A 21,891-nucleotide genomic window follows, 5' to 3' on the forward strand; every position below is an offset into this window, starting at 1 on the left:
AAAACAAAAGTATCAGCAAAAACTGAAGCTAAAATTGTTTTTACAGTTTTACACATCAGTTAAATGTAAAAAAAAGTAAAAACACTACTCCGTGAAAAAGTACATCATTAAGACGTAAATAAACACTATACAGGCAGTTCCCGGGTCACAAACTTCCGACTTACAGACAACACCTACTTAAGAACAGGCCACCGTAAAGCCTATTGCATTAAAAATTTGAATTAAATACAATGGTTCATAATAATGAATGCGCATACTACTTTGTGACACTCATGAAAACAATTGCAGAATTCGGAAGTGTTTCTTAAGTGTTTTATATGCATAGAAAGGTCAAATATATACTATATATTAAGACAATCATTGACTAAGAACCATATGTATCTCTTATGAGTTACCTACAAATTTGACTTAAAGACAGACTTAGGAACAGATCTTGTTCATAACCCAGGGACTGCCTATATATAGGGAATGAGAGAGAAAGGGAAAACAAAACAAAACTTTTAAAGTAAATGATGTCAGCACCGAATACATCTAAAGTATTTTCAGGTTGAGATGAATATTTATCAACTGCTAGTAGTAGATGACAGGTATTCACAAATTGCATAGTCTCACACAGTATGGAGTCGACAATTTGCCCTTTTCATTTGTTTATTTAATAAGCATCTATTAATCATCTTTCCACTCATGGAGCTTACATTTTGGGGTGAATGGGTGGGAGAAAGACAATAAACCAGATAAATAAACTATATAGTGTGTTAGATGGCCACAGAAAATTAAGGTAGGAAAAAGGAATAGAGAGTTTTGGGGAGGGTTTTGCAGTTTTAAATAGTGTTCAGAAAAGGCCTTGCTGAGAAGATGACTTTTGAATAAAGACAGAAGGGATGAGTAGACACGGAGAACCCAGGGTAGAAAAGGAAAGCGGGAGAGTGCTGATACATTGTGGAGATTACAATCAATGTCCCAAAACAATTTGTATATAAATTTTTGAATGAGAAACTACTTTGTACTATAAACTTTCCTGTAAAACACAGTAAAATTAAAAAAAATAAGAAAAACAACAGCAAAAAGACAGAAGGAGCTGGACAAGCAGATAACTAGTAGAAGAACATCTCAGGAGAGCCAGTGCAAAAGCCTTAAGGCAGGAAGATGCACAGGTGTTTAAGGAATCACAAGGAAGCCAGTGGACTAGAACAGAGCCAGAGGGAAAGTAATAGAGTTGAGAGCAGAGAGGTAGCAGGGAGCCCAGTCTTATGAAAGTAGAGTCAACAGAATTTGTTGACAGATTGGAGGTGGAGCGAGAGGAAGAGAGCAGTCAAAGATGAGTCTTCAGTGTTTTGGCTGCACCTGGAACAATGGAGTTGCCATGAACCAAGATGGGCAAGACTTTGAGAGGAGCAGGTATGGGTGGAAGATGAGATTAGTTTTGGACATGTTAAGTTTGAGATGCCTATTAGACATCTAAGTAGAGATGTTAAGTTGGATATATGAGCCAAGAGTTTAGTGAAAAGGTCTGGGCTGGAGAGAAAAACTTGGTGGTCATCAGAAAATAAATGGTATTTAAAGCCGTGAGATGGGGACAGTGGTGGCTCAGTGGTAAAATCCTCGCCTTTCATGCAGAAGACCTGGGTTCAACTTCCAGCCAGGGCACCTCATGCGCAGCCACTACCTGTCTGTCAGTGAAGGCTTGTGTGTTGCCGTGATGCTGAACAGGCTTCAGCGGAGTTCCAGACTAGGACAGACTATGAAGAAAGGCCTGGTGATCTACTTCCAAAATCAGCCAGTGAAAGCCTTAGGAATCACACAGATTCAATCCACAACTGATCTGGGGATTGGTATAGGACCGGGCAGCACTTTTTTCCATTGTGCATGGTTCGTCATGAGTCGGGGGCCAACTGAACATCAGCTAAACAACAACATAGCCATGAGACTAGATGAGATCACAAAGGGAATGAGTGTAAATAGAGAGTAAGAGAGGTTCAAAGACTAATCTGTAGGTTACTCCAAGGTTTAGATGCAGTGGAGACGGAAAAGGAACATCCAAAAAAGTAGAAGCAAAGGAAAGTGTCATGTGCAGAAGCCAAAGGTAAAAGAACAAGTGATCAAAAGCAAGTAGGCTTGAAGCAACAGAGGAAGAAGACAACCCAGGAACCAGAGAAGGAACCGCAGGTCTAATTAAATCCATGAACTACTGTCTCTTTTGCCAGGCACAGCTGAGCTGATTTCTCTACTTTAGGTCTCACAAGGCTGCAATCAGGATGTCAGCCAGTGCTGAGTTCTCATCTGGAGGCTCAATTAGGGAAGGATTCACTTTCCTGCCTACATGGTTGTTGGCAACATCCAGTTCCTTGTGGTTGTAAGACTAACAGCTTCAGTTTTTTTTTTTTTTTCTGGGTGTTGCCCAGAGATTTCTCTAAGCTCCTGGAGGTGTCCAGCAGTTTCTTTTCACAACATGATCACTTGTTTCCTTACAGCCAGCAAAGAGAGAGAGACTTCAGCTACTATTTTATGTAACGGAATCAAATAATCACATACATCCCCTCACCTTTGCCATGTCCGCTTTGTTAGAATAAAGCCACGGGTCCAGCTCTCATTCAAAGAGAAGAGATCATAGAAGGGTGTGAACACCAGGAGACAAAGTTCGTGGAGGCCACCCGAAGAGTCTGTTCACCACACACAGTAATATGGGTGAACTTCCAAAACATTATGTTGACTAAAATAAGCCACATGCAAAAGAGTACATAATGTAAGATTCCATTTATCTGAAATTGTAAGTATGACAAAACTAATCTGTAGTGACAGAAAGCATTTCATTCATTGCCTGTGGGCTGTGACTGGAGTAGGGGTGGCTGCTTTCTAGTAAACCAGCACTAGGGAATTTTTGGGGGTGATGGAAATTTTCTATACACACATTGTGGTGCTGGTCAAAGGGTTGTACACATTTGTCAGAAGTGAACTGTACACTTAAAATGGTTTCAATCCATTGTATGTAAATTATACCTCAATAAGGTCGACTAAGAAAAAGAACAGTAATAGCCATGTTGTTGTTATTAGGTGTCATCAAGTCGGTTCCAAATCATAGCGACCCTGTGTACCACAGAATGAGGCACTGCCGAGTCCTGCACCATGCTCACAATCATTGTTATGCTTGAACCAATTGTTGCAGCTACTGTGTCAGTCCGTCTCGTTGATCCTCGTCTTTTCCGCTGACCCTGTACTTTACCAAGCATGATGTCTTTCTCCAGGGACTGATCCCTTCTGACAACATGTCCAAAGTATGTAAGACCAAATTTTGCCATCCTTGCTTCTAACGAGTGTTCTGGCTGTACTTCTGAAACAGATTTGTTTGTTCTTTTGGCAGTCCATGGTATATTCAGTATTGTTCGCCAGCACTACAATTCAAAGGCATCAGTTCTTCTTCAGTCTTCCTTATTGATTGTCCAGCTTTCACAAGCATTTTATGATGGGATTGAAAATACCATGACTTGGATCAGGTGCACCTTAGTTTTCAAGGTGACATCTTTGCTTTTCAACACTTTAAAGTGGTTCTTTGCAGCAGATTTGCCCGGTGACTTGTGTCTTGATTTCTTGACTGCTGCTTCCAGGGGTGTTGATTGTGGATCCAAGTAAAATGAAATCCTCGACAACATCAACCTTATCTCCATTTATCATAATGTTGCTTATTGGGCCAGTTGTGAGGATTTTTGTTTTCTTTGTGTTGAGGTGTAATCCATACTGAAGGTGGTGGTCTTTGATCTTCATCAATAAGTGCTTCAAGTCTTCTTCACTTTCAGCAAACAAGGTTGTGTCATCTGCATAACACAGGTCGTTAATGAGTCTTCCTCCAATCCTGATGCCCCATCATTGTTCTTCATATAGTCTAGCTTCTTGGATTATTTGCTCAGCATACAGATTGAATAGGTATGGTGAAAGGATATATCCCTGACTCACACTGTTCCTGACTTTAAACCACGTAGTATCCCCTTTTTCTTTCCGAAAAACTGCCTCTTGATCTACATACAGGTTCCTCATGAGCACAATTAAGTGTTCCAGAATTCCCATTCTCTACAATGTTATTCATAGTTTGTTGTGCTCCCCACAGTCGAATGCCTTTGCATAGTCAATAAAACACAGGTAAACATCCTTCTGGTATTCTCTGCTTTCAGTCAGGATCCATCTGACATCAGCAATGATATTCTTGGTTCCACGTCCTTTTCTGAATCCAACCTGAATTTCTGGCAGTTCTCTGTCAATATACTGTTGTAGTCACTTTTGAACAATATTCAGCAAAATTTTACTTGTGTGTGATATTAATGATATTGTTCAATAATTTCCACATTAGGTTGGATCACCTTTCTTGGGAATAGGCATAAATATGGATCTCTTCCAGTTGGTTGGCCAGGCAGCTGACCTCCAAATTTCTTGGCATAGACGAGTGAGCATTTCCAGCCCTGCGTCCATTTGTTGAAAAATCTCAATTGATATTGCATCAATTTCTGGAGACTTGTTTTTCACCAGTGCCTTCAGTGAAGCTTGGAGTTCATTCCATATCATTGGTTCCTAATCATATGCTACCTCTTGAAGTGGTTGAACATTGACCATTTCTTTTTGGCATAAGGACTATATTTCTTCCATCTTCTTTTGATGCTTCCTGAGTCATTTAATATTTTCCCCATAGAATCTTTCACTATTGCAACTCAAGGCCTGAATTTTTTCTTCAGTTCTCTCAGCTTGAGAAAAGCTGAGCATGTTCTTTCCTTCTGGTTTTCTGTCTCCAGCTCTCTGCACATGTCATTATAATACTTTGTTTTCTGGAGCTACCCTTTGAAATCTTCTGTTTAGTTCTTTTGCTTTATCTTTCTTCATTTTGCTTTAACTGCTTGATGTTCAAGATCAAGTTTCAGAGTCTCTTCTGGTATCCATTTTGGTCTTTTCTTTTTTTCTTATCTTTTTAATGACCTCTTGCTTTCTTCATATATGATGTCCCTGATTTCATTCCACAACTCATCTGGTCTTCGGCCTTTAGTGTTCAATATGTCAAATCTATTCTTGAGATGGTCTCTAAATTCAGATGCGATAGACTCAAAGTCATACTTTGGCTCTCGTGGACTTGTTCTAATTTTCTTCAGTTTCAACTTGAACTTGCATATGAGCAACTGATGGTCTGTTCCACAGTCAGCCCCTGGCCTTGTTCTGACTGATGACATTGAGATTTTCCATTGTCTCTTTTCACAGATGTAGTCAATTTGATTCATGTGTATTCTATCTAGCAAGGTCCATGTGTATAGTCGTTGTTCATATTGGTGAAAAAAGGTATTTGCAATGAAAAGTCATTGGTCTTGCAAAATTCTATCATGCAATCTCCGACATCGTGTCTATCACCAAGGCCATATTTTCCAACTACTGATCCTTCTTCTTTGTTTCCAACTTTTGCGTTCCATTCACCAGTAATTATCAATGCATCCTGATTGCATATTCGATCAATTTCAGACTGCAGAAGCTGGCAAAAACTTCAATTTCTTCATCTTTGGCTTTAGTGGTTGGTGCAGATATTTGAATAATAGTCATATTAACTGGTCTTCCTTGTAGGCATATGGATATTATCCTATCACTAACAGCACTGTACTTCAGGATAGATCTTGAAATGTTCTTTTTGATGATGAATCCAACGCCATTCCTCTTCAAGTTGTCCTTCCGGCATAGCAGGCCATATGATTGATTCAGAATGGCCAATACCAGCCCATTTCAGCTCACTAATGCCTAAGATATCAATATTTATGCATTCCATTTCATTTTTAAGAGCTTCAAATTTTCCTAGATTCATATTTCGTACATTCCAGGTTCCGACTATTAATGCATGTTTGCAGCTGTTTCTTCTCATTTTGAGTCATGTCACATCAGCAGATGAAGGTCCCGAAAGCTTGACTCCAACCATATCATTAAGGCCGACTCTACTTTGAGGAGGCAGCTCTTCCCCAGTCATCTTTTAGTGCCTTCCAACCTGGGGCGCTCTTCTTCTGGCACTACATCAGGCAGTGTTCTGCTGCTATTCATAAGGTTTTCACTGGCTAACTCTTTTCAGAAGTAGACTTCCGGGTCCTTCTTCCTAGTCTGTTTTAGTCTGGAAGCTCACTGCTTTGCACAGTGGCAATATCGTAGCCAGTAGGGTTTATCCAAGGCACAATTATTGCTAAAAATGGTCCCAGAATGCCTGGCAAGATGAGGTTCCAGTTCTGTAATGATCTGGACTGTCCCAACTGGGTCCTGGCAGAGATCAGCACACTGGCTAAGATTTCCTCTGTGAAGCTACAGTTGCTGTGCAGCCAGGTGCTGAAGGAGCTTCTGGGATAGGGGATTGACTATGAGAAGATCCTGAAGCTCTCAGCTGATGGCAAGTTTGAGACAGGTGATGTGAAGGCCCTGGTGGCGATGTTGAGTTTTATCGTCTCCAGTGCAGCCAAGCATAGCGTGGATGGCGAGTCCTTGTCCAGTGAACTGCTGCAGCCAGGGCTGCCCAAAGAGCGTGCTGCCATCCTACGCTGTTGCTACAAGGAGAAGCAAAGCCCCTGGAGGGTGGTCTACACACTGAGCTCCAGCCTGCTGCGGTCCATGGAGGAACCCATGGTGCACCTGCGACTGGAGGTGGCATCTGCCCTGGGTGCAAAGGCCCAGCCTGTTGCCATGTCCCTCTCAGCAGGAAAGTTCCAGGTCCTACTGGCAGAACTGAAGCAGGCCCAGACCCTAATGAGCTTCCTGGGCTGAAGAGAATGGTGTTTGGGGCCCCTGCAGAGCCTTCCTACCTGTGTCAAGTGGCTGCCCTTTGAACTTCTCTTCGGGGAGTGGCCCCAGCCCCAGGATGCAGGATGCCCGGCCTCCCGGGTCCCTGGCTTCCCAGGTCCTCACTTGAGAATTTAGCATAGAGATCCTAAGGCCCTTTGTCCAGCATTGCCTTTCCTCCCCATCAAAGGCACTTGTCAACTGTTTCCACACGTCAGGAAGAATAAATGGAAGTGTAAAGAACAGCCGTGAGCATCACAGAATTAGTAACTTATATATGCCATATAATTTAATAATGACCTTAAGATACACCTAAGTGTCAGTAACCAGAAAATGATTCATTTCCTAGTATATCCTCTGAAGAATTTTCACAGTTAAAATATATGGATTTCTTACTTTATAATTCTTCATGAAGTATCAGTACTCAGAACTGGCAAAGATTTTTTTTTTCTTTTTTTTAATGAGGCTTTATTACATACAGTCTCTTCTCTTCCGTAAGTGAACAACATATATTTCTACATCTATATCTTTTGGATGTAGACTCTTAATAACCTTTTCATAATTTTAGTTCTGAATGGTCATCTACTGTGTCTGGTGAAAGATTTTCTCGCCTACCTCAACCTCTGTGGGCAATGCTTCTGAAAGGGTATCAGCCATTTTCAGTGCCTATGGAGATCTGAAGAATGCATGCTTCATGAAGTTTTTTCCTCGCTTCTTCTAGCCTCTTTTAGAGATTAATGGAAGCTTTAATTTGCATGCTCACTTTTACGCTCATTGTATAGTGTGTTATGTTCCAATAGGAATAATAAAGTTCAGTGAAAATCTCATGCATACTGATAAGAATGCAAATGAACACCATGAACGAATGCTAGGATTTAAGACATAAACTATCCAGTTATCTTGCTAAATTCTATTCAAACAATGGTTATGTTATAATAAAGACCGACACAGTATCCACCATACAGATTTAATTAGCAATGGCAAAATCATTACATAGTATATAATTGGATGGAGTTTCACTTTCAGAAGGTTTTGAGGGAAAAAAAAAATATAACGATTTGATATCAATGCTTACTTTTATTGCTTTCTCCTTCTAACCTTTACCAACCTTCAGCAGGACATTTCCTTTATAATACGTAGTTTCTGGAGGACTGGGGATGATTATATGAGTGAGTGATCACATTGAAAATTTCCAGCTGTAACCTTTACTGGGAAACCCTGGTGGCACAGTGATTAAGAGCTATGGCTGCTAACCAAAAGGCTGGCAGTTCGAATTCACTTGGCGCTCCTTGGAAACCATATGTGGCAGTTCTACTCTGTCCTATAGGGTCGCTATGAATCGGAATTGACTCGACGGCAATGGGTTTTGGAATCTTTACTGAATACATAAGTGAATGGGCATCAAACATCATCTCAAGAGGACATTTCAAGAACATGGTTATTATAGAATTATAAATGCATAAATTTATTTTAGCAGTTGAATTTTTTTTATCTATATACTACAAAGGAAAAAGATATTTTTCCTTGGGCCATTGAAAATGAAGCTAGAGAAAGCCCTGATATCTTAGAGAATAGTGCCCCATGGAAATTAATAGACTAAACCAAAAATACTATTGCCAACGAGTGGTTTGTGAGTCTAGTAGAATTGCCCTATAGGGTTTCAAAAGCTGTAAATCTTAATGGTGCTGCAAAAGACCTCTTTAAAGTGTTAAAAAGCAAAGATGTCACTTTAAGGACTAAGGTGTGCTTTACCCATCCCATGGTGTTTTCAGTCACCTCATATGCATGAGAAAGCTGGACAATGAAAGAGAAAGACCAAACAAGAACTGATGTCTTTGAATAATGGTGTTGGCGAAGAATATTGACTATACTGTGGACTGCCAGAAGAACGAACAAATCTGTCTTAGAGGAAGTACAGCCAGAATGCTCACTGGGTGTGAGGATGGTGAGGTATCGTCTCACATACTTTGGACATGTTATTAGGAGGGACCGTTCCCTGGAGAAGGACATCACAATGAGATGGATTGACATAGTGGCTGCAACAATGGGCTCAAGCATGACAACAATGGTGAGGATGGCACAGGACCTGGCAGTGTTTTGTTCTCTTGTACATAGGGTTGCTATGAGTCAGAAGCAACTCAGTGGCACCTAACAAACAAATCCTTACAGAAGCAGACTGCCACGTCTTTCTTCAGCTGAGCGGCTGGATCATGGGAACTGTTGACCTTCTGATTCGCAACGAAGCACTTTAACCATGGCACCACCAGGCCATTCAGTATCTGAGTTCTATTACATTCTTACTTCTATGAATGAATTTTATCAACTTACGCAAAACCAGTAAGCTTTAAAAAATACATATCAAAGTTTCCCAACCTCTCCACCTACCTGGGATATTTGCTTTAATGATTTGTATTCTACTGAAGTATTTTTTTCCCTAACCTTACAAGAAAACTAAAAATGCTGTTTTATAGACTGAGCAGTAGAACAGATTGTTATTTTGCGTTGTTTTCTTATGGTGGTGATAAGTGTGCGTTGTACCATTATACTTTTTCAGCATGATCTTATGCCTACTGGTACATGTTCATAGACCCTAGAATCACTAGTAAAAAGTATAATCCTTAATAATGTTTTTTATTTTAGATGAAATAATCAGGATATAAAGTTGTTTCCAAATGGTAGTCCTAGCGCAGGGGTTGGCATACTTTTTCTGTAAATGGCTAGATGGTAAATAGGTTTTGTGGTCCATACAGTCTTTGTTACAACTATGCAACTTTGCTATCGTAGCATGAAAGCAATCATAGATAATATGTAAACAAATGAGTGTGGGTGGCTGTGTTCAAAAAAACTTTATATATGGACACTAAAATTTGAATTCTATGCAGTTTTCATGGGCCATATGTTCTTCTTTTGCTTTTTTGTTTACCATTTAAAAATGTAAAAACCATTATCAGCTTGCGGGCCATCTACAAAATAGGTGATATGTCGGATTTGGCTTGCAGGCTGTAGTTTGCTGATCCCTGCCTAAAAAAAAGCAGGTGATTTTTCTGAATAAATTTTGCAATCTAAATTAAAATTGAAGATTTACTGCTTAAACCCTTTTAGGGGTTATATGGCTTATCACGAATTATTTTAGAAGGAGCCTCTTTTCTAGAAAAAAAAAAATCCATAAAATATAATTAATTTTTGCTTTGACCATAAAAAAGGCACTCAAAAAATTCCATAAGTCACTTGACAGTATAGAAGAATCTTGGTTTTGCTAAGCTGGATTTCTTAATACAAGTCAAAATCCCATTACAATGAATATTTTTACCGTAGAGGTATTCATTCAACAGCTGTATTAAGTACCTACTCTTTCAAGGCATTTGGTGTTGGGTGCCATCGATTCTGACTCAGTGACCCCATGTGACAGAGAAGAACTGCCCCAAAGGGCTTTCTAGGCTGTAATCTTTATGGCAGCAGATTGCCAGGTCTTCCTCCCTCAGAGCCTCTAGATGGGTTCAAACCACTAACCTTCCAGTTAGCGGCCTAGCGCTTAACTGTTGCGCCGCCAGGGATCCTTTCAAGGCATTTAGGTGATAGAAAAACAAATCTCCCACGGGTGCATACTGCCCTTGGCAACCTCATAGCCTAAAAACGGAAATAAAACATCTGCATGTTGTGGCTAGAAATGGGCTAAATGTGGGAGCTAATGGGAAAAAAAATACAGAAAGAGTAGCAGGAGTAGAGGGTGAGAAATAGGAGTAAAGAAGGCAGAATGCTGGAACTGGAATGGAAGCGCATATTTGGAATCAGGGCGAGAGAGAACAGAACAAGGAGAAATAACTAATCTCAGGTCCACAGATGAATGTTGCTATTTCCACCTTCACAGCCATTCAGTGCTGGGCTTGTCATGAGGACAGGTCCTGGTGCTACAGTTTGGATGATAGGAGGCAGGCTGGTGTAGTCAGTCAGAAGAAAGTTGGCTGGTAAATGAACAGAGCCCAGACTTTAGAGTGAGATCAACCAGGGTTTGATTCCAGTCAGCCACTCACTAACTGGTGACTTGGGCAAGTTACTTAATCTCTCAGAGCCTCAGTTTCCCAAACCAAAATGGGGTCAATAATTCTTCTTTTCTGACATGTAGTTAGGGCCGCAACCTACTCCTCTTCCTAGAGTAGTGTTCTTTGCATGTTGCTCACTAATGCTTGGGGGACTACTAGTAGAGCATGAATGGTTTTTAGAGGCAGAGAATGGTCAGACCTAGATTCATCTCCCACCATTACTACTTCGTGTTTAAACCTGGGAAAGTTAAGTATCTTCCAAAGGTAAGATACTCCATATTACATTACAGAATATAATGATATATTTTATGATGTAAAATCACAATTTTGTAATGAGGATTGAACCAACTAAAGTGGTAAAACTGTTTTTCTACCAAGAGGATAGTCTTTACAATTTGTTTTCTCACAGTCTTCTATATATTCTCATAGGCCAAGCAGATATTGAGTTTTGCATTTTGGAATTTCTGTTATAAAAAAATAAAAGTTTATTGAATGTTAATGATAATAATACCAATAATTTATATTTACATGTTAACTTTATGCCTGGCTCTGAGGTAAATATTGTAGATTTCTCATACAACTTTTACAACAACCCTAAAAGGTAGACACTATTTTAAAGTATATTTTACTGATGAGAAATTTGATGCTTAGAAAATTAAATAACTTGCCCCAGGTGAGACAACTAGCAAGTGATGAAGCTGGGATTTGAATTCTGAAAATCTGAATCTAGAGCCTACTCTCCTAAGCTCTATACTGTACTGTGTTTTATGTGATTCTGACACACTTCCTTGCAGGCACCTGCCTTACTCCCTTCCTCTAAATATGAAGTATCCAGCACCATGCCCAGTGCCCACTAGGCACTTAACAAATATGAGCCCTCTCTACCTCTGCAGCAGCTCATCTTCCAGGTGTTGAAGCTAAGGCCTGATGATGCTCACCAACCACAGCTGTGGGGTGGGGGGGGGTGGGTTTGCTTGCTTGAGCAGATCAGTAGAGAACTCTTTGTAAATGAAAGTTTTTCTAAGTCTTTTTCTTTATTGAGTAATAGCTAAGTAAAAATTCCAGGGCAATGTAATTTTGATATTGCCATGAAGTTTTTTGTATTGTGATTTGGCCTCTATGCCATAAATACACTACGTTGAATTCTTATTCACCAAAGAGGATGTTCAGATGTCCAACAAGCACATGAAAAGACACTCAATGTCATTAACCATTAAAAAACCAAACCAAACCCATTGCTGTCAAGTCACTTCTGACTCATAGCAACATTATAGCCATTAGCAAAAATAAATAAATAAATAAATCCATCGCCATCAAGTCGATTCCAACTCTTGGCAACCCTATAGGACAGAGTAGAACTGCCCCATAGGGTTTCTAAGGAGCAACTGGTGGATTCGAACTGCCGACCTCTTGGTTAGCAGCCTAGCCCTTGTAGCCACTAAAAAAAAAAAAAGCCATTGCCTTCAGGTTAGTTCCGACTCATAGCAACCCTACAGGACAAAGTAGAACTGCACCATAGGGTTTCCAAGGAGCAGCTGGTAGATTTGAACAGCGGACTTTTGGTTAACAGCCATAGCACTTAACCACTGTGCCACCAGGGCTACTTTATAGCCGTTAACCTGTTGCCGTCGAGTTGATTGCAACTCATGGCAACACTACAGGACAGAGTAGAACTGTGCCCATAGAGTTTGCAAGGAGCCGATTCAAACTCCCAACCTTTTGGTTGGCAGTCAGATGCTTAACCACTGGCACTACCAGGGCTTTTTATAGCCATTAGGGAGATGCGAATCAAAACCACAATGAGATATCACCTCACTAAAATGGCAATGTGACAATGATTTAAAAAAAAAAAAAGGAAAACAACAGGTGTTAGCGAGGTTGTGGAGAAACTGGAACCCTCATCCGTTACTGGTCAAAATGCAAAATGGTACAGCCATTGTAGAGAACTGTTTGGTAGTTCCTTAAAAAGTGAACATGGAACTACAATATGACCCAGCAATCCCAATCCTAGGTATATACCCAGAACAGGTGAAAGCAGGAATGCAAACTGGAACCTGTGCATCAATGTTAATTGCAGCACTTTCCACAATAGCCAAAAAGTGGAAACATCCTAAATGTCCATCAACAGATGAACGAATAAGCAAAATTTGGTATATACATAGAATATTGCTCAGCCATAAAGAGAGATTAAGTCCTGAATCATAATGAACCTAGAACACATTATGCTGAGTGAAATGTCAGTCACAGAATACTGTATGACCTCACTTATATAAAATAAGCAAACATATAGAAACCAAAACAGAGATGTCAATTTAAGGACTAAGGCGCGCCTGACCCAAGCCATGGTACATTCGGTCGTGTAATATGCATGTGAAAACTGGACAATGGATAAGAAAGACTGAAGAAGAATTGATGCTTTTGAATTATGGTGTCGGAGAAGAATATTGAATATACCACGGACTGCCGGAAGAACAAACAAATCGTTTTGGAAAAAGTACAGCCAAAATGCTCCTTAGAAGCCAAAATGCTGCGTCTCACATACTTTGGACATGTTATCAGAAAGAATCAGTCCCTGGAGAAGGACACCAGGCTTGGTAAAGTAGAGGGTCAGTGAAAAAGAAGAAGACCCCCAATGAGATGGATTGACACAATGGCTACAACAAGCATAACAACAATTGTGAGGATGGCACAGGATCAGGTAGTGTTTTGTTCTGTTGTGCATAGGGTCGCTATGAGTCAGAAGTGACTCGACGGTGCCTAACAACAACAACGCAGAAATCAAAGATTATTAATGTTTACCGGAAGTGGGAAGGAAGGGGAGACGGATAGTTTTTGCTTAGAGGGCATTGAGTTTATGTTATGCTGGTAGAATAATTTGGAAAAGAACAGCAACAAAATTTACACAACATATAGAATGTAATCCATGTCACTGAATTTCTACATGTGGAAATTGTGGAATTGTTGAAGGTTTGTCGTGTATATTTTCACCGCAATAAATACAATATTACTCTGGGAATTGATACAATTACATGAGGTATGATTATAAAGACATGAAACTGCCCCCTCTTTATTCTCACTGCAATGTTGTATTTTTTATGACACAAATCACCAGACGTGATGTTTGTTTATTTTCCATGGCCCCTTCGGTAGTGCATATGCTGCATGAGAGGAGAGACTTCATCTGTTTGACTCCCTGCTGTATCTCTAATACCTGGAGCAATATATACTAGGTGCTCAATAAATAGTTATTTTATGAATGTGTATATTATGGAAAATTTACATTTAAATATTATTTTTCTTTCTAGCTTGGATTAGAAGAATGAGAAAGATTCCGCCTACTATGGAGGTAAGAAGGAATATATTCAAATAGCATGTGTTTATAATGCTGTGCTTCTCAATTGGGGGTTTGTACTCTCAGGAGCGCAGGTGGTGCAGTGGTTAAGCACTCAACTGCTAACCAAAAGGTCTGAAGTTCAAACCCACCTAACGGGTCCGTGGGCGAAAAACCTGGCAATCTGCTTATGTAAAGATTACAGCCTCGGAAACCCTTTGGGGCATTTCTAGTCTGTCATATGGGATCACCATGGGTTGAAAACTGACTTGACAGCACTTACCAACACCACCACCACTGCCTGGGATGCATAAAGCTTCAGAATAAATATGATGCATCTTTCCAAAGGTAAGATACTCCATAGGAAATAATTTTAAAGATTTTCATGATAAAATAATGTACATATGATAGGATACAATATAAAATTCACACAAATTAAAAAATAAAATTTTAAAACAGAATAATGATAAAACTCTTTAAAAGTTCGGGCTTGTAGCAGCCTGTGTCAGGATGTTTCCCTAGGCCCTTGGAGGTTTTCTGTATTGATATAGATGCTTTGGTGGTAAAGTATGAGAAATACCGAATTTCTTGGTGCTAACCAAATCAAGTTGTATTTATTTATATATTTAACTCTATCAAGTATTCTAAGAAGCTTTGAAATACAAAATTAAGAAGTAACGTGTAATACTCAGTAATTAATAGTTGAATTGAATTTTTATTTAAAAACTTATGTTTTGGGGGCCAGCTGAATAAAAGATAGAAATGCCATTATATATACGTTTAAAGAACATGCTTTTTTCATAATTATTTTAAAGCAATAGCATAAAGGGTTGTAAAATCATTTTGTAATATAAATATGAGAGTCTTTGAATTCATTAGTATACAAACTGTGGCTAACCACCCTGTGTACTTTCTATCTAGAGACATTCCCTTTCCTCTAGTATTTAGGACTTCCTTTCTCTTTTCTCTCTTCTACTTCCTCACTACTGCACACCCTGATGACAACTTGAGTGGCCCCCTGGGCTTAGACACACTTGTTGAGAGATGGGATACTCCGGGGTGGGACTCATGACAGCACATGATTGGCATACCTATATTTACTTGCTCCATGCTGACCCCATCAGTGTTTGTCAGGCCAATGTCTAGACCCATTTCGGGTTTAGTACGTTGCTTCCCCATTGGACCTGCCCTACTCTTCTCAGACCCTTCTTTCTAATGTCAGCGAACCATGGAATAAAATTTTTAAAAAATGACAGTGTGATCCAAAATTCATAAGTGTCCTCACGGGTCTAGAGTGAAAGGATGGGTGCAGGAGCCTTCTGATTTCCCTTCTTTTGGCCATGGTAGAAGTTACCATTCTCAGAGGGAAAGGTGTTTTCTTCTATCCTCAGAAGATTAGATGGACTAGGGAAGCAACTGCAATAATGAGGCCTCACACGCCACCTCTGCAAGTTTCAGGTAATCCAGCACCTCAAACAAGCTCCAGTTAGAACAGTGACCAGGTCGTTGCATCCATGCCACTCTTTTCTGTCATTCTTGATTAGCCATAAAGGAGCCCTTTCTTGTTGCCTCTTCTCTAATGTACCATTAGTCACATAGTTTTTTGTTTGTTTGTTTGTTCTGTACCAAGAGCATGAATGAGATCAGCAAAATGCAGACTATATGGCAAACCCTACAGGTCAAATGGGCTGGGTTTTCCAACAAATAAATTTGTAAGGAAATAAAAGAGGTGGCGGAGGACCCTATAGATTAAAAGAGATTTAAAACAAATATTAAATTTTACAAAATGAGCAAGTCTCAACTATAATGTACATTTAGGTGATAAAATGATTTTAAAATGTGAGGAAATTATTGCTGTAAAAGTCAGGGCCAGGGTTACTTTTGTGGGGAGAGAGAGGAGGTCGTAACTGGAATGGGGCGCGTGACTCTGAAGTAGCTGGCAAAGGTCTATTTCTTGATCTGGGTGGAATTTGCCTTGTAATGATTTCTTAAGCTGTATGTTTAATTCTTTTGGCGGGGGGCGGGGTTGGTATATGTATTTTATTTTACATTTTAAAATTTTGCTTTTTTTTTTTTAAAGAAAGTATTTAGTATCTGGAATTGAAGAGTTTAAAGCTTTAGTTGTAGAATGGTGTTTGGTGTTTATAAGAGCCAACGTTTGTCATTGGAAGTGGTTGTTCATTTTAGCTAGAGAGACTAGTGTGGTTGAAGGCAAAGAACTGAGCAGTTAAGGCCTAAGAAGGCACTGGAGAGAGAACACTGTAAGCCAGGTTCTATTCTCTTCCATCAGTGTGGGAGAGTGACCTGAAGGTTGGTAAAGATAATAATGAAGAACAGGTAGAGACAGATATACTTGAATTGCAAAAGTCTTCCACTCCCCTGGACCCACAAAACGGAAGAGTATTTGGAAGTGGCTGGGGGAAGCTAGGATAAGCTGAACCCACTTTCTGTGGTGTGTGGGAGAGTGAGCACAGTGGAGGTTCACTATCCATCAGGCAAAGGCAGATTTCAGATGAGGTGTGTGGTAGAGAAAGTTCCTGGGGAAATATTAAAGGTGAAAGGTAATTTGATAACCTTTAAATTCCTAAAAAAGGTCATAATAAGGGAAAGGTAGGAGTGCGTGTGTATGTATGTGTGTGTGTGTTTATCGGGGCGTATACAGAGGAACATAAAAAAGGAACACTTTCCCAGTAAGACCAGGAATAAGGCAGGGATGGCTGCTTTTACCATTTTTATTCGATAGTCATTGTCTTAGAGGTCTTAACTAGTGCAGTAAGTCAAGGAAAAAATAATAATAAAGGGCATACAGATTGGAAAGGAAGAAGTAAAACTATCCTTATTTGCGGATGGTATTTTATGAACATGTAGAAAATCCTAAGGAAGGAATCTACAAAAATAAAACCTATTAAAACTCATAGGAGAAAATAACAAGGTCACAGGCTATCAGTTCAGTATACAGAATGAATTATATTTCTATCTATCAATGAACAATTGGAAAATGAAGTTTTAAAAAAATGCCATTTACAATAGCATCAGAAAATATAGAATATGTAGGAATAAGTTAAGCAAAATACATGCAAGATCACTTAAAACTATAAAATATTGGTGAGAGAAATGAAAGAAAACCTAATTAAATTGGGAGAAATCTCTCTTCATGGAGTAGAATATTCAGTATTGCTAAGATGTTCATTCTCTCCAAAGTGATCCACAGCAGTGATTCTTACACTTTATCATGCATCAGAATCATTTGGAAGGCTTGTTCAAACACAGATTGCTGGGCTCCTTCCCTAGAGTTTCTGATCCACTTGGTACGGGGTAAGGTCTGAATATTTACATTTATAACAAGTTTCTGGGTAATGCAGATGCTGCTGGTCCAGGGCCACACTTCATAAAGCAGTGATCGATCAATCAATTCAATCAAATTAAATCTAATTAAGATCCCATCAAACTTTTTGAACTTGTTGAACATCAACATACTGATTCTAAAATGTACGTGAAAATGCAAAGGACCTAAAATAGCTAAAAATAATCATGAAAAAGGAAAAGAAAGGACTTACACTGCCTGGCTTTAAGACTTACTCTAAAACTATGATAATTGAGACAGTGTGATCCTGGCATAACCAAAACCCATGGCTGTCGAGTCAATTCCGACTCATAGCAACCCTATAGGACAGAGTAGAACTGCCGCATAGAGTTTCCATGGAGCACCTGGTGGATTTGAACTGCTGACCTTTTGGTTAGCAGTTATAGCGCTTAACCACTGTGCTACCAGGGTTTCCAATACTGGCATAAGGATGTATAAATAGATGGATGAAGAAGAATAGAGTCCAGAAATAGACACTATACAGTCAGTTGATTTTTTTACAGCACCAGAGTGACTCGATTAGGAAAGCCTCTTCAACAAATGATGCTGGAATAATTTAATGTCCATATAAAGAAAAATGAACCTTGATCCCACCTCACATTTTACACAAATATCAACTCAGGGTGGATCATAGACTAAACATAAGCTAGAACTGTAATGCTTTTAGAAGAAAACAATGGTATATCTTCACAACTTCGGGATAGATAGGAGACAGAAAGCACTATCCATAAAACAAAAATAAATTGAACTTCATCTAAATTAACAACAAATGCTTATCAAAAGAGAACATTAAGCAAATAAATAGGAGAGCAACAGACTAGGAGAAAATATTTACAGTACATGTATTTGACAAAGGACTTGTATCAGATTATATAAAGAACTCAATTTTAAAAAAAGGCAAAATTAATTGAAACTGAGCAAAAATCTTGAACAGTGACCACTTCATGAAGGAAGGTATAAAAATGGTCACTAAGCATGTGAAAAGATAGTCAACATCACTAGCCATCAGGGAAACCACATGAGATGTTACTGTATGCCCACTAAAATGGCTGCAGTTTAAAAGATTAACAACAGCTAGAACTGAAGTAGCCACAGCTTTCATACATCACTTGTTCGAAAACTGCCAGTTTGTTTTAAAATCTAACATACACCTCCCCTATGACCGAGCAATTTCTCCCTTCGCCACCTTGAAGGCTGATAGGATAATTTTTTAAGCACACTTCTTGGGATGCTGTGGCCGATAGTTGGCCCAATTTCTTGGCGTACCATGTAGGGCCTCCTGATTTTTACCCTACCCAGTTTTCTAGCACCTGGTCATCAATGCAATACGAGTTGAGTTAACCCTTTACAAAACTAATGAGATAGAATTTTCCTAGTCCCAACTCCATCCCATTAGAAGCCACTAATAGCAAATATTTTGAAATATTGCTTCTCCTTTCATACCAACAAAATAGTTAGGAAACAGAATAAAGCTTTCTATTTGAAAATGTGAAATAAATTTATTTCCAAGTATTAACAATATATGATTCAGCAATAGGTTTATAGGCAATAGAAAAATGCTATAATATTAGAGCTCTGCTTACTTCATTTTAATTTAATACATGTTGTTGTTGTTAGGTCCCATCAAGTCGGTTCCAACTCATAGCAACCCTGTGTACAACAGAATGAAACACTGCCTGGTCCTGAGCCATCGTGATAATCTTTGTTATGCCTGACCCCATTGTTGCAGCCACTGTGTCAATCCATCTCGTTGAGGGTCTTCCTTTTTTTCATTAACTGTCTACCAAGCATGATGTCCTTCTCCAGGAACTGCCCCCTCATGATAACATGTCCAAAATACATATCTGCCATAAAAGATAAAAGGAAATTCTAGAATCCTGAAGAAAATGGAGTTGGAGGATGTTGATGCTGTAATCTAAGCAAAGGCTTGGGGTTCCTGGGTTAAACCACACTACATAGTGTCTTCTTGTTTACATGACCGTGTTTCAAACCTGGGCTGAAGGCTAGAAAGGTTTTTTTTTTGTTCGTGATTTGGCACTAAAAGATTAAATAATGGTGACGGAAACCCTCTTGAGTTTGCAATAGTTGCCAGAATTCCAGTACATTAATTTACAGTAAGAAATTAATTTTGGCACAGGAAAAAAACAGGAGGTTGTTTGGTGAGTATGGCATTAGGAGTTCAGTAAAATAAATGCTATAATTGCATCAGGCATCCATCTCCCAACAGGGATGGTTTGACAAATAGAGTGAATATATTTAAAGTGAATTGGCTGTGATTCCCAACATCTATCTATAGTAGGAGTAGCCTTATGATTTGGAATAGAAAAAAGTCAGCACATGATGGCTAAAGTTTCTTCCCTCGTGGACAGTGTTTTTTATGGATTTCCAACATTTGTCTCTATGATTCTTTTTTTCTTTGCTTCTGTGTTCTGGTTGGTTTCTGACTTCTTTTCCTGTGACAATGGTTATATTATGGCCAAATGTTGCTGGTTCTACAGCTGCTCTTTTGTATTACTCTTTTCATATCTCTGCTCTAGCCTATAATGTGTTGACCTAACAGTTTTAACTTCCAAAGAGAAATCTTATTTCTGAATTCTTGAGGCTCATTTTGCTGTTGTCTCCAAGTAACTGACATTTATGAAGTTCTTTGTGCCCGGTATTATTAGGCTTATTTTATGAGTGACAGAATTGAAATGTCTTAAAATTGACATTTTGCATATATAATTCTACCGCATTGACTTAAATTGCAAAGATGGAGTGTATGTTCTTGTGGAAAAAATAGACCCCTCTCCCTAACTTAACGATACCGTTTTGGGGAATGTAGTGGAAATGAATAAGAAAATTGTGAATGTTCATACACTGAGGTAAACATCAGTCTTTAAAAATGAATGAACTAAAGCCACATGTATCAACATGGATAAATCTTGGAAACATGATACTGAACAAAAGCAGAAAGTTGTAGAATAATTTATGCAATGTGATATCATTTATATGAATTTGAAAGCAGGGAAAGAATAATAGACTTTCTAGTAAAGATGCTGGATTAAACACATGCTTTTAGTTTTTCTCAAGTCTAATGAAAATGACAGTAAAAGGATTTATTTTTAAAGCCATGAACCCACAGAGTGGAAGAAAATTGGAGATACAAAAACAGCAACAATGTTCTATAATCTGGAAGGCAAATAGACAAGTGGTAACTGATTTAGCAAAATTGAGAAGAATAGATCCAAATCTGGCAGAGGAGAAATCCAGAAGCAACCCAATTTAAACCACAGAAACCCTAGAATGCCCAGGGGTTGGCAGTGCCAGGAACCTCTAAAAGTGGAGTTGAGCCTGGCACCTAAAACAATGACCTGGTTGAAAAATCTGTTTAAGAAGTAATTATATGCTAATCAGTAAATGTAGAAGAAATAATAGAGTTGGGAAAGCACCATTTTTCAACTGTCATAGTAATAGTTGATAACAGTAGTAGTTGATTGTTCAGTATCATCAAAGTACACTAAAACCACTGGGTCAAATTTTGTTGGGGTACAGGATATTTACATGGCCTCAAAGTGTCCCTCTACAGATAACTTACTAATTACAAAGCAAGAAAAAGTACCTTTAAAGTAGCCAAGTCTGTCAGATAACACCTTAACCAAATGATCAAGAGTTGTAACAAGTAGGACAAATCTGACATTAGATATATCTCCTTATATGATGCACTAAGATTAAGACACCATTCATGTAGTATTTTTGCCAAATATTGATAACCTTAATGTAATCATGAGGAAACAACTAGAAAACCTAAATTGCAGGATTGTCATGTCAGTGAGGAGCCCTGGTTAAAATGCTTGGCTGCTAACCAAAAGGCTGGTGGTTCGAACCCACCAGCTGCTCCGTGAGAGAAAGATGTGGCAGTCTGCTTCCAGAAAGATTTAGAGCCTTGGAAACACTGTGGAACAGTTCTACTCTGTTCTATAGGTTCTCTGTGAGTCGGAGTCAAATCAATGGCAATGAGTTTGGTCATGTCAGTGCCATGAAAGGTTGATAAACTATCCCAGATTTTTGGAAAGACTAGAGACAGGACAACTAAATGCAACATGTGATCCTGGATTGGGGGGAGGGGGTGTTATAAAGGAGTGTTGGGATAATTGAAATTAATTCCGCTTGACAACTGGAAGTTTATTAATGGGAAAGGGAAAATAGTCCAGTCTTTTCAGGACTGTTTTCCAGGAAAATTTGAGAGAAGAGGTACCATTCTGAAAATGGAGGTATTAAATGAACATTTACTTACTGAAAATGACTCTTGCAGGTCTCCTCCCCCATTTAGATCCCAGAATGAAGATAAGCCTGTATGTTCCAGGCAGGATATTAGAAAACTTTCTCTGGGGATTCTGATA

The 21,891-nt window shown here is 39.0% G+C and overlaps 1 protein-coding gene and 1 pseudogene across 2 annotated transcripts in view; both read left to right on the forward strand.

The window, feature by feature from the left end:
* Window positions 1–21,891, forward strand: part of NDUFAF2 (NADH:ubiquinone oxidoreductase complex assembly factor 2) — a 225,447-nt gene that overhangs the window by 130,543 nt on the left and 73,013 nt on the right. For both annotated transcript variants that reach the window (XM_003408053.4, XM_023545491.2), the window contains exon 3: window positions 14,120–14,160. In XM_003408053.4, coding sequence (XP_003408101.1) covers window positions 14,120–14,160 — 41 coding nt within the window. The remainder of the gene's footprint in view (window positions 1–14,119; window positions 14,161–21,891) is intronic.
* Window positions 4,535–7,394, forward strand: LOC111749970 (COMM domain-containing protein 4-like; annotated as a pseudogene).

Source organism: Loxodonta africana, chromosome 2 (genome assembly GCF_030014295.1).
Source record: "Loxodonta africana isolate mLoxAfr1 chromosome 2, mLoxAfr1.hap2, whole genome shotgun sequence".
Lineage (NCBI taxonomy): Eukaryota > Metazoa > Chordata > Mammalia > Proboscidea > Elephantidae > Loxodonta > Loxodonta africana.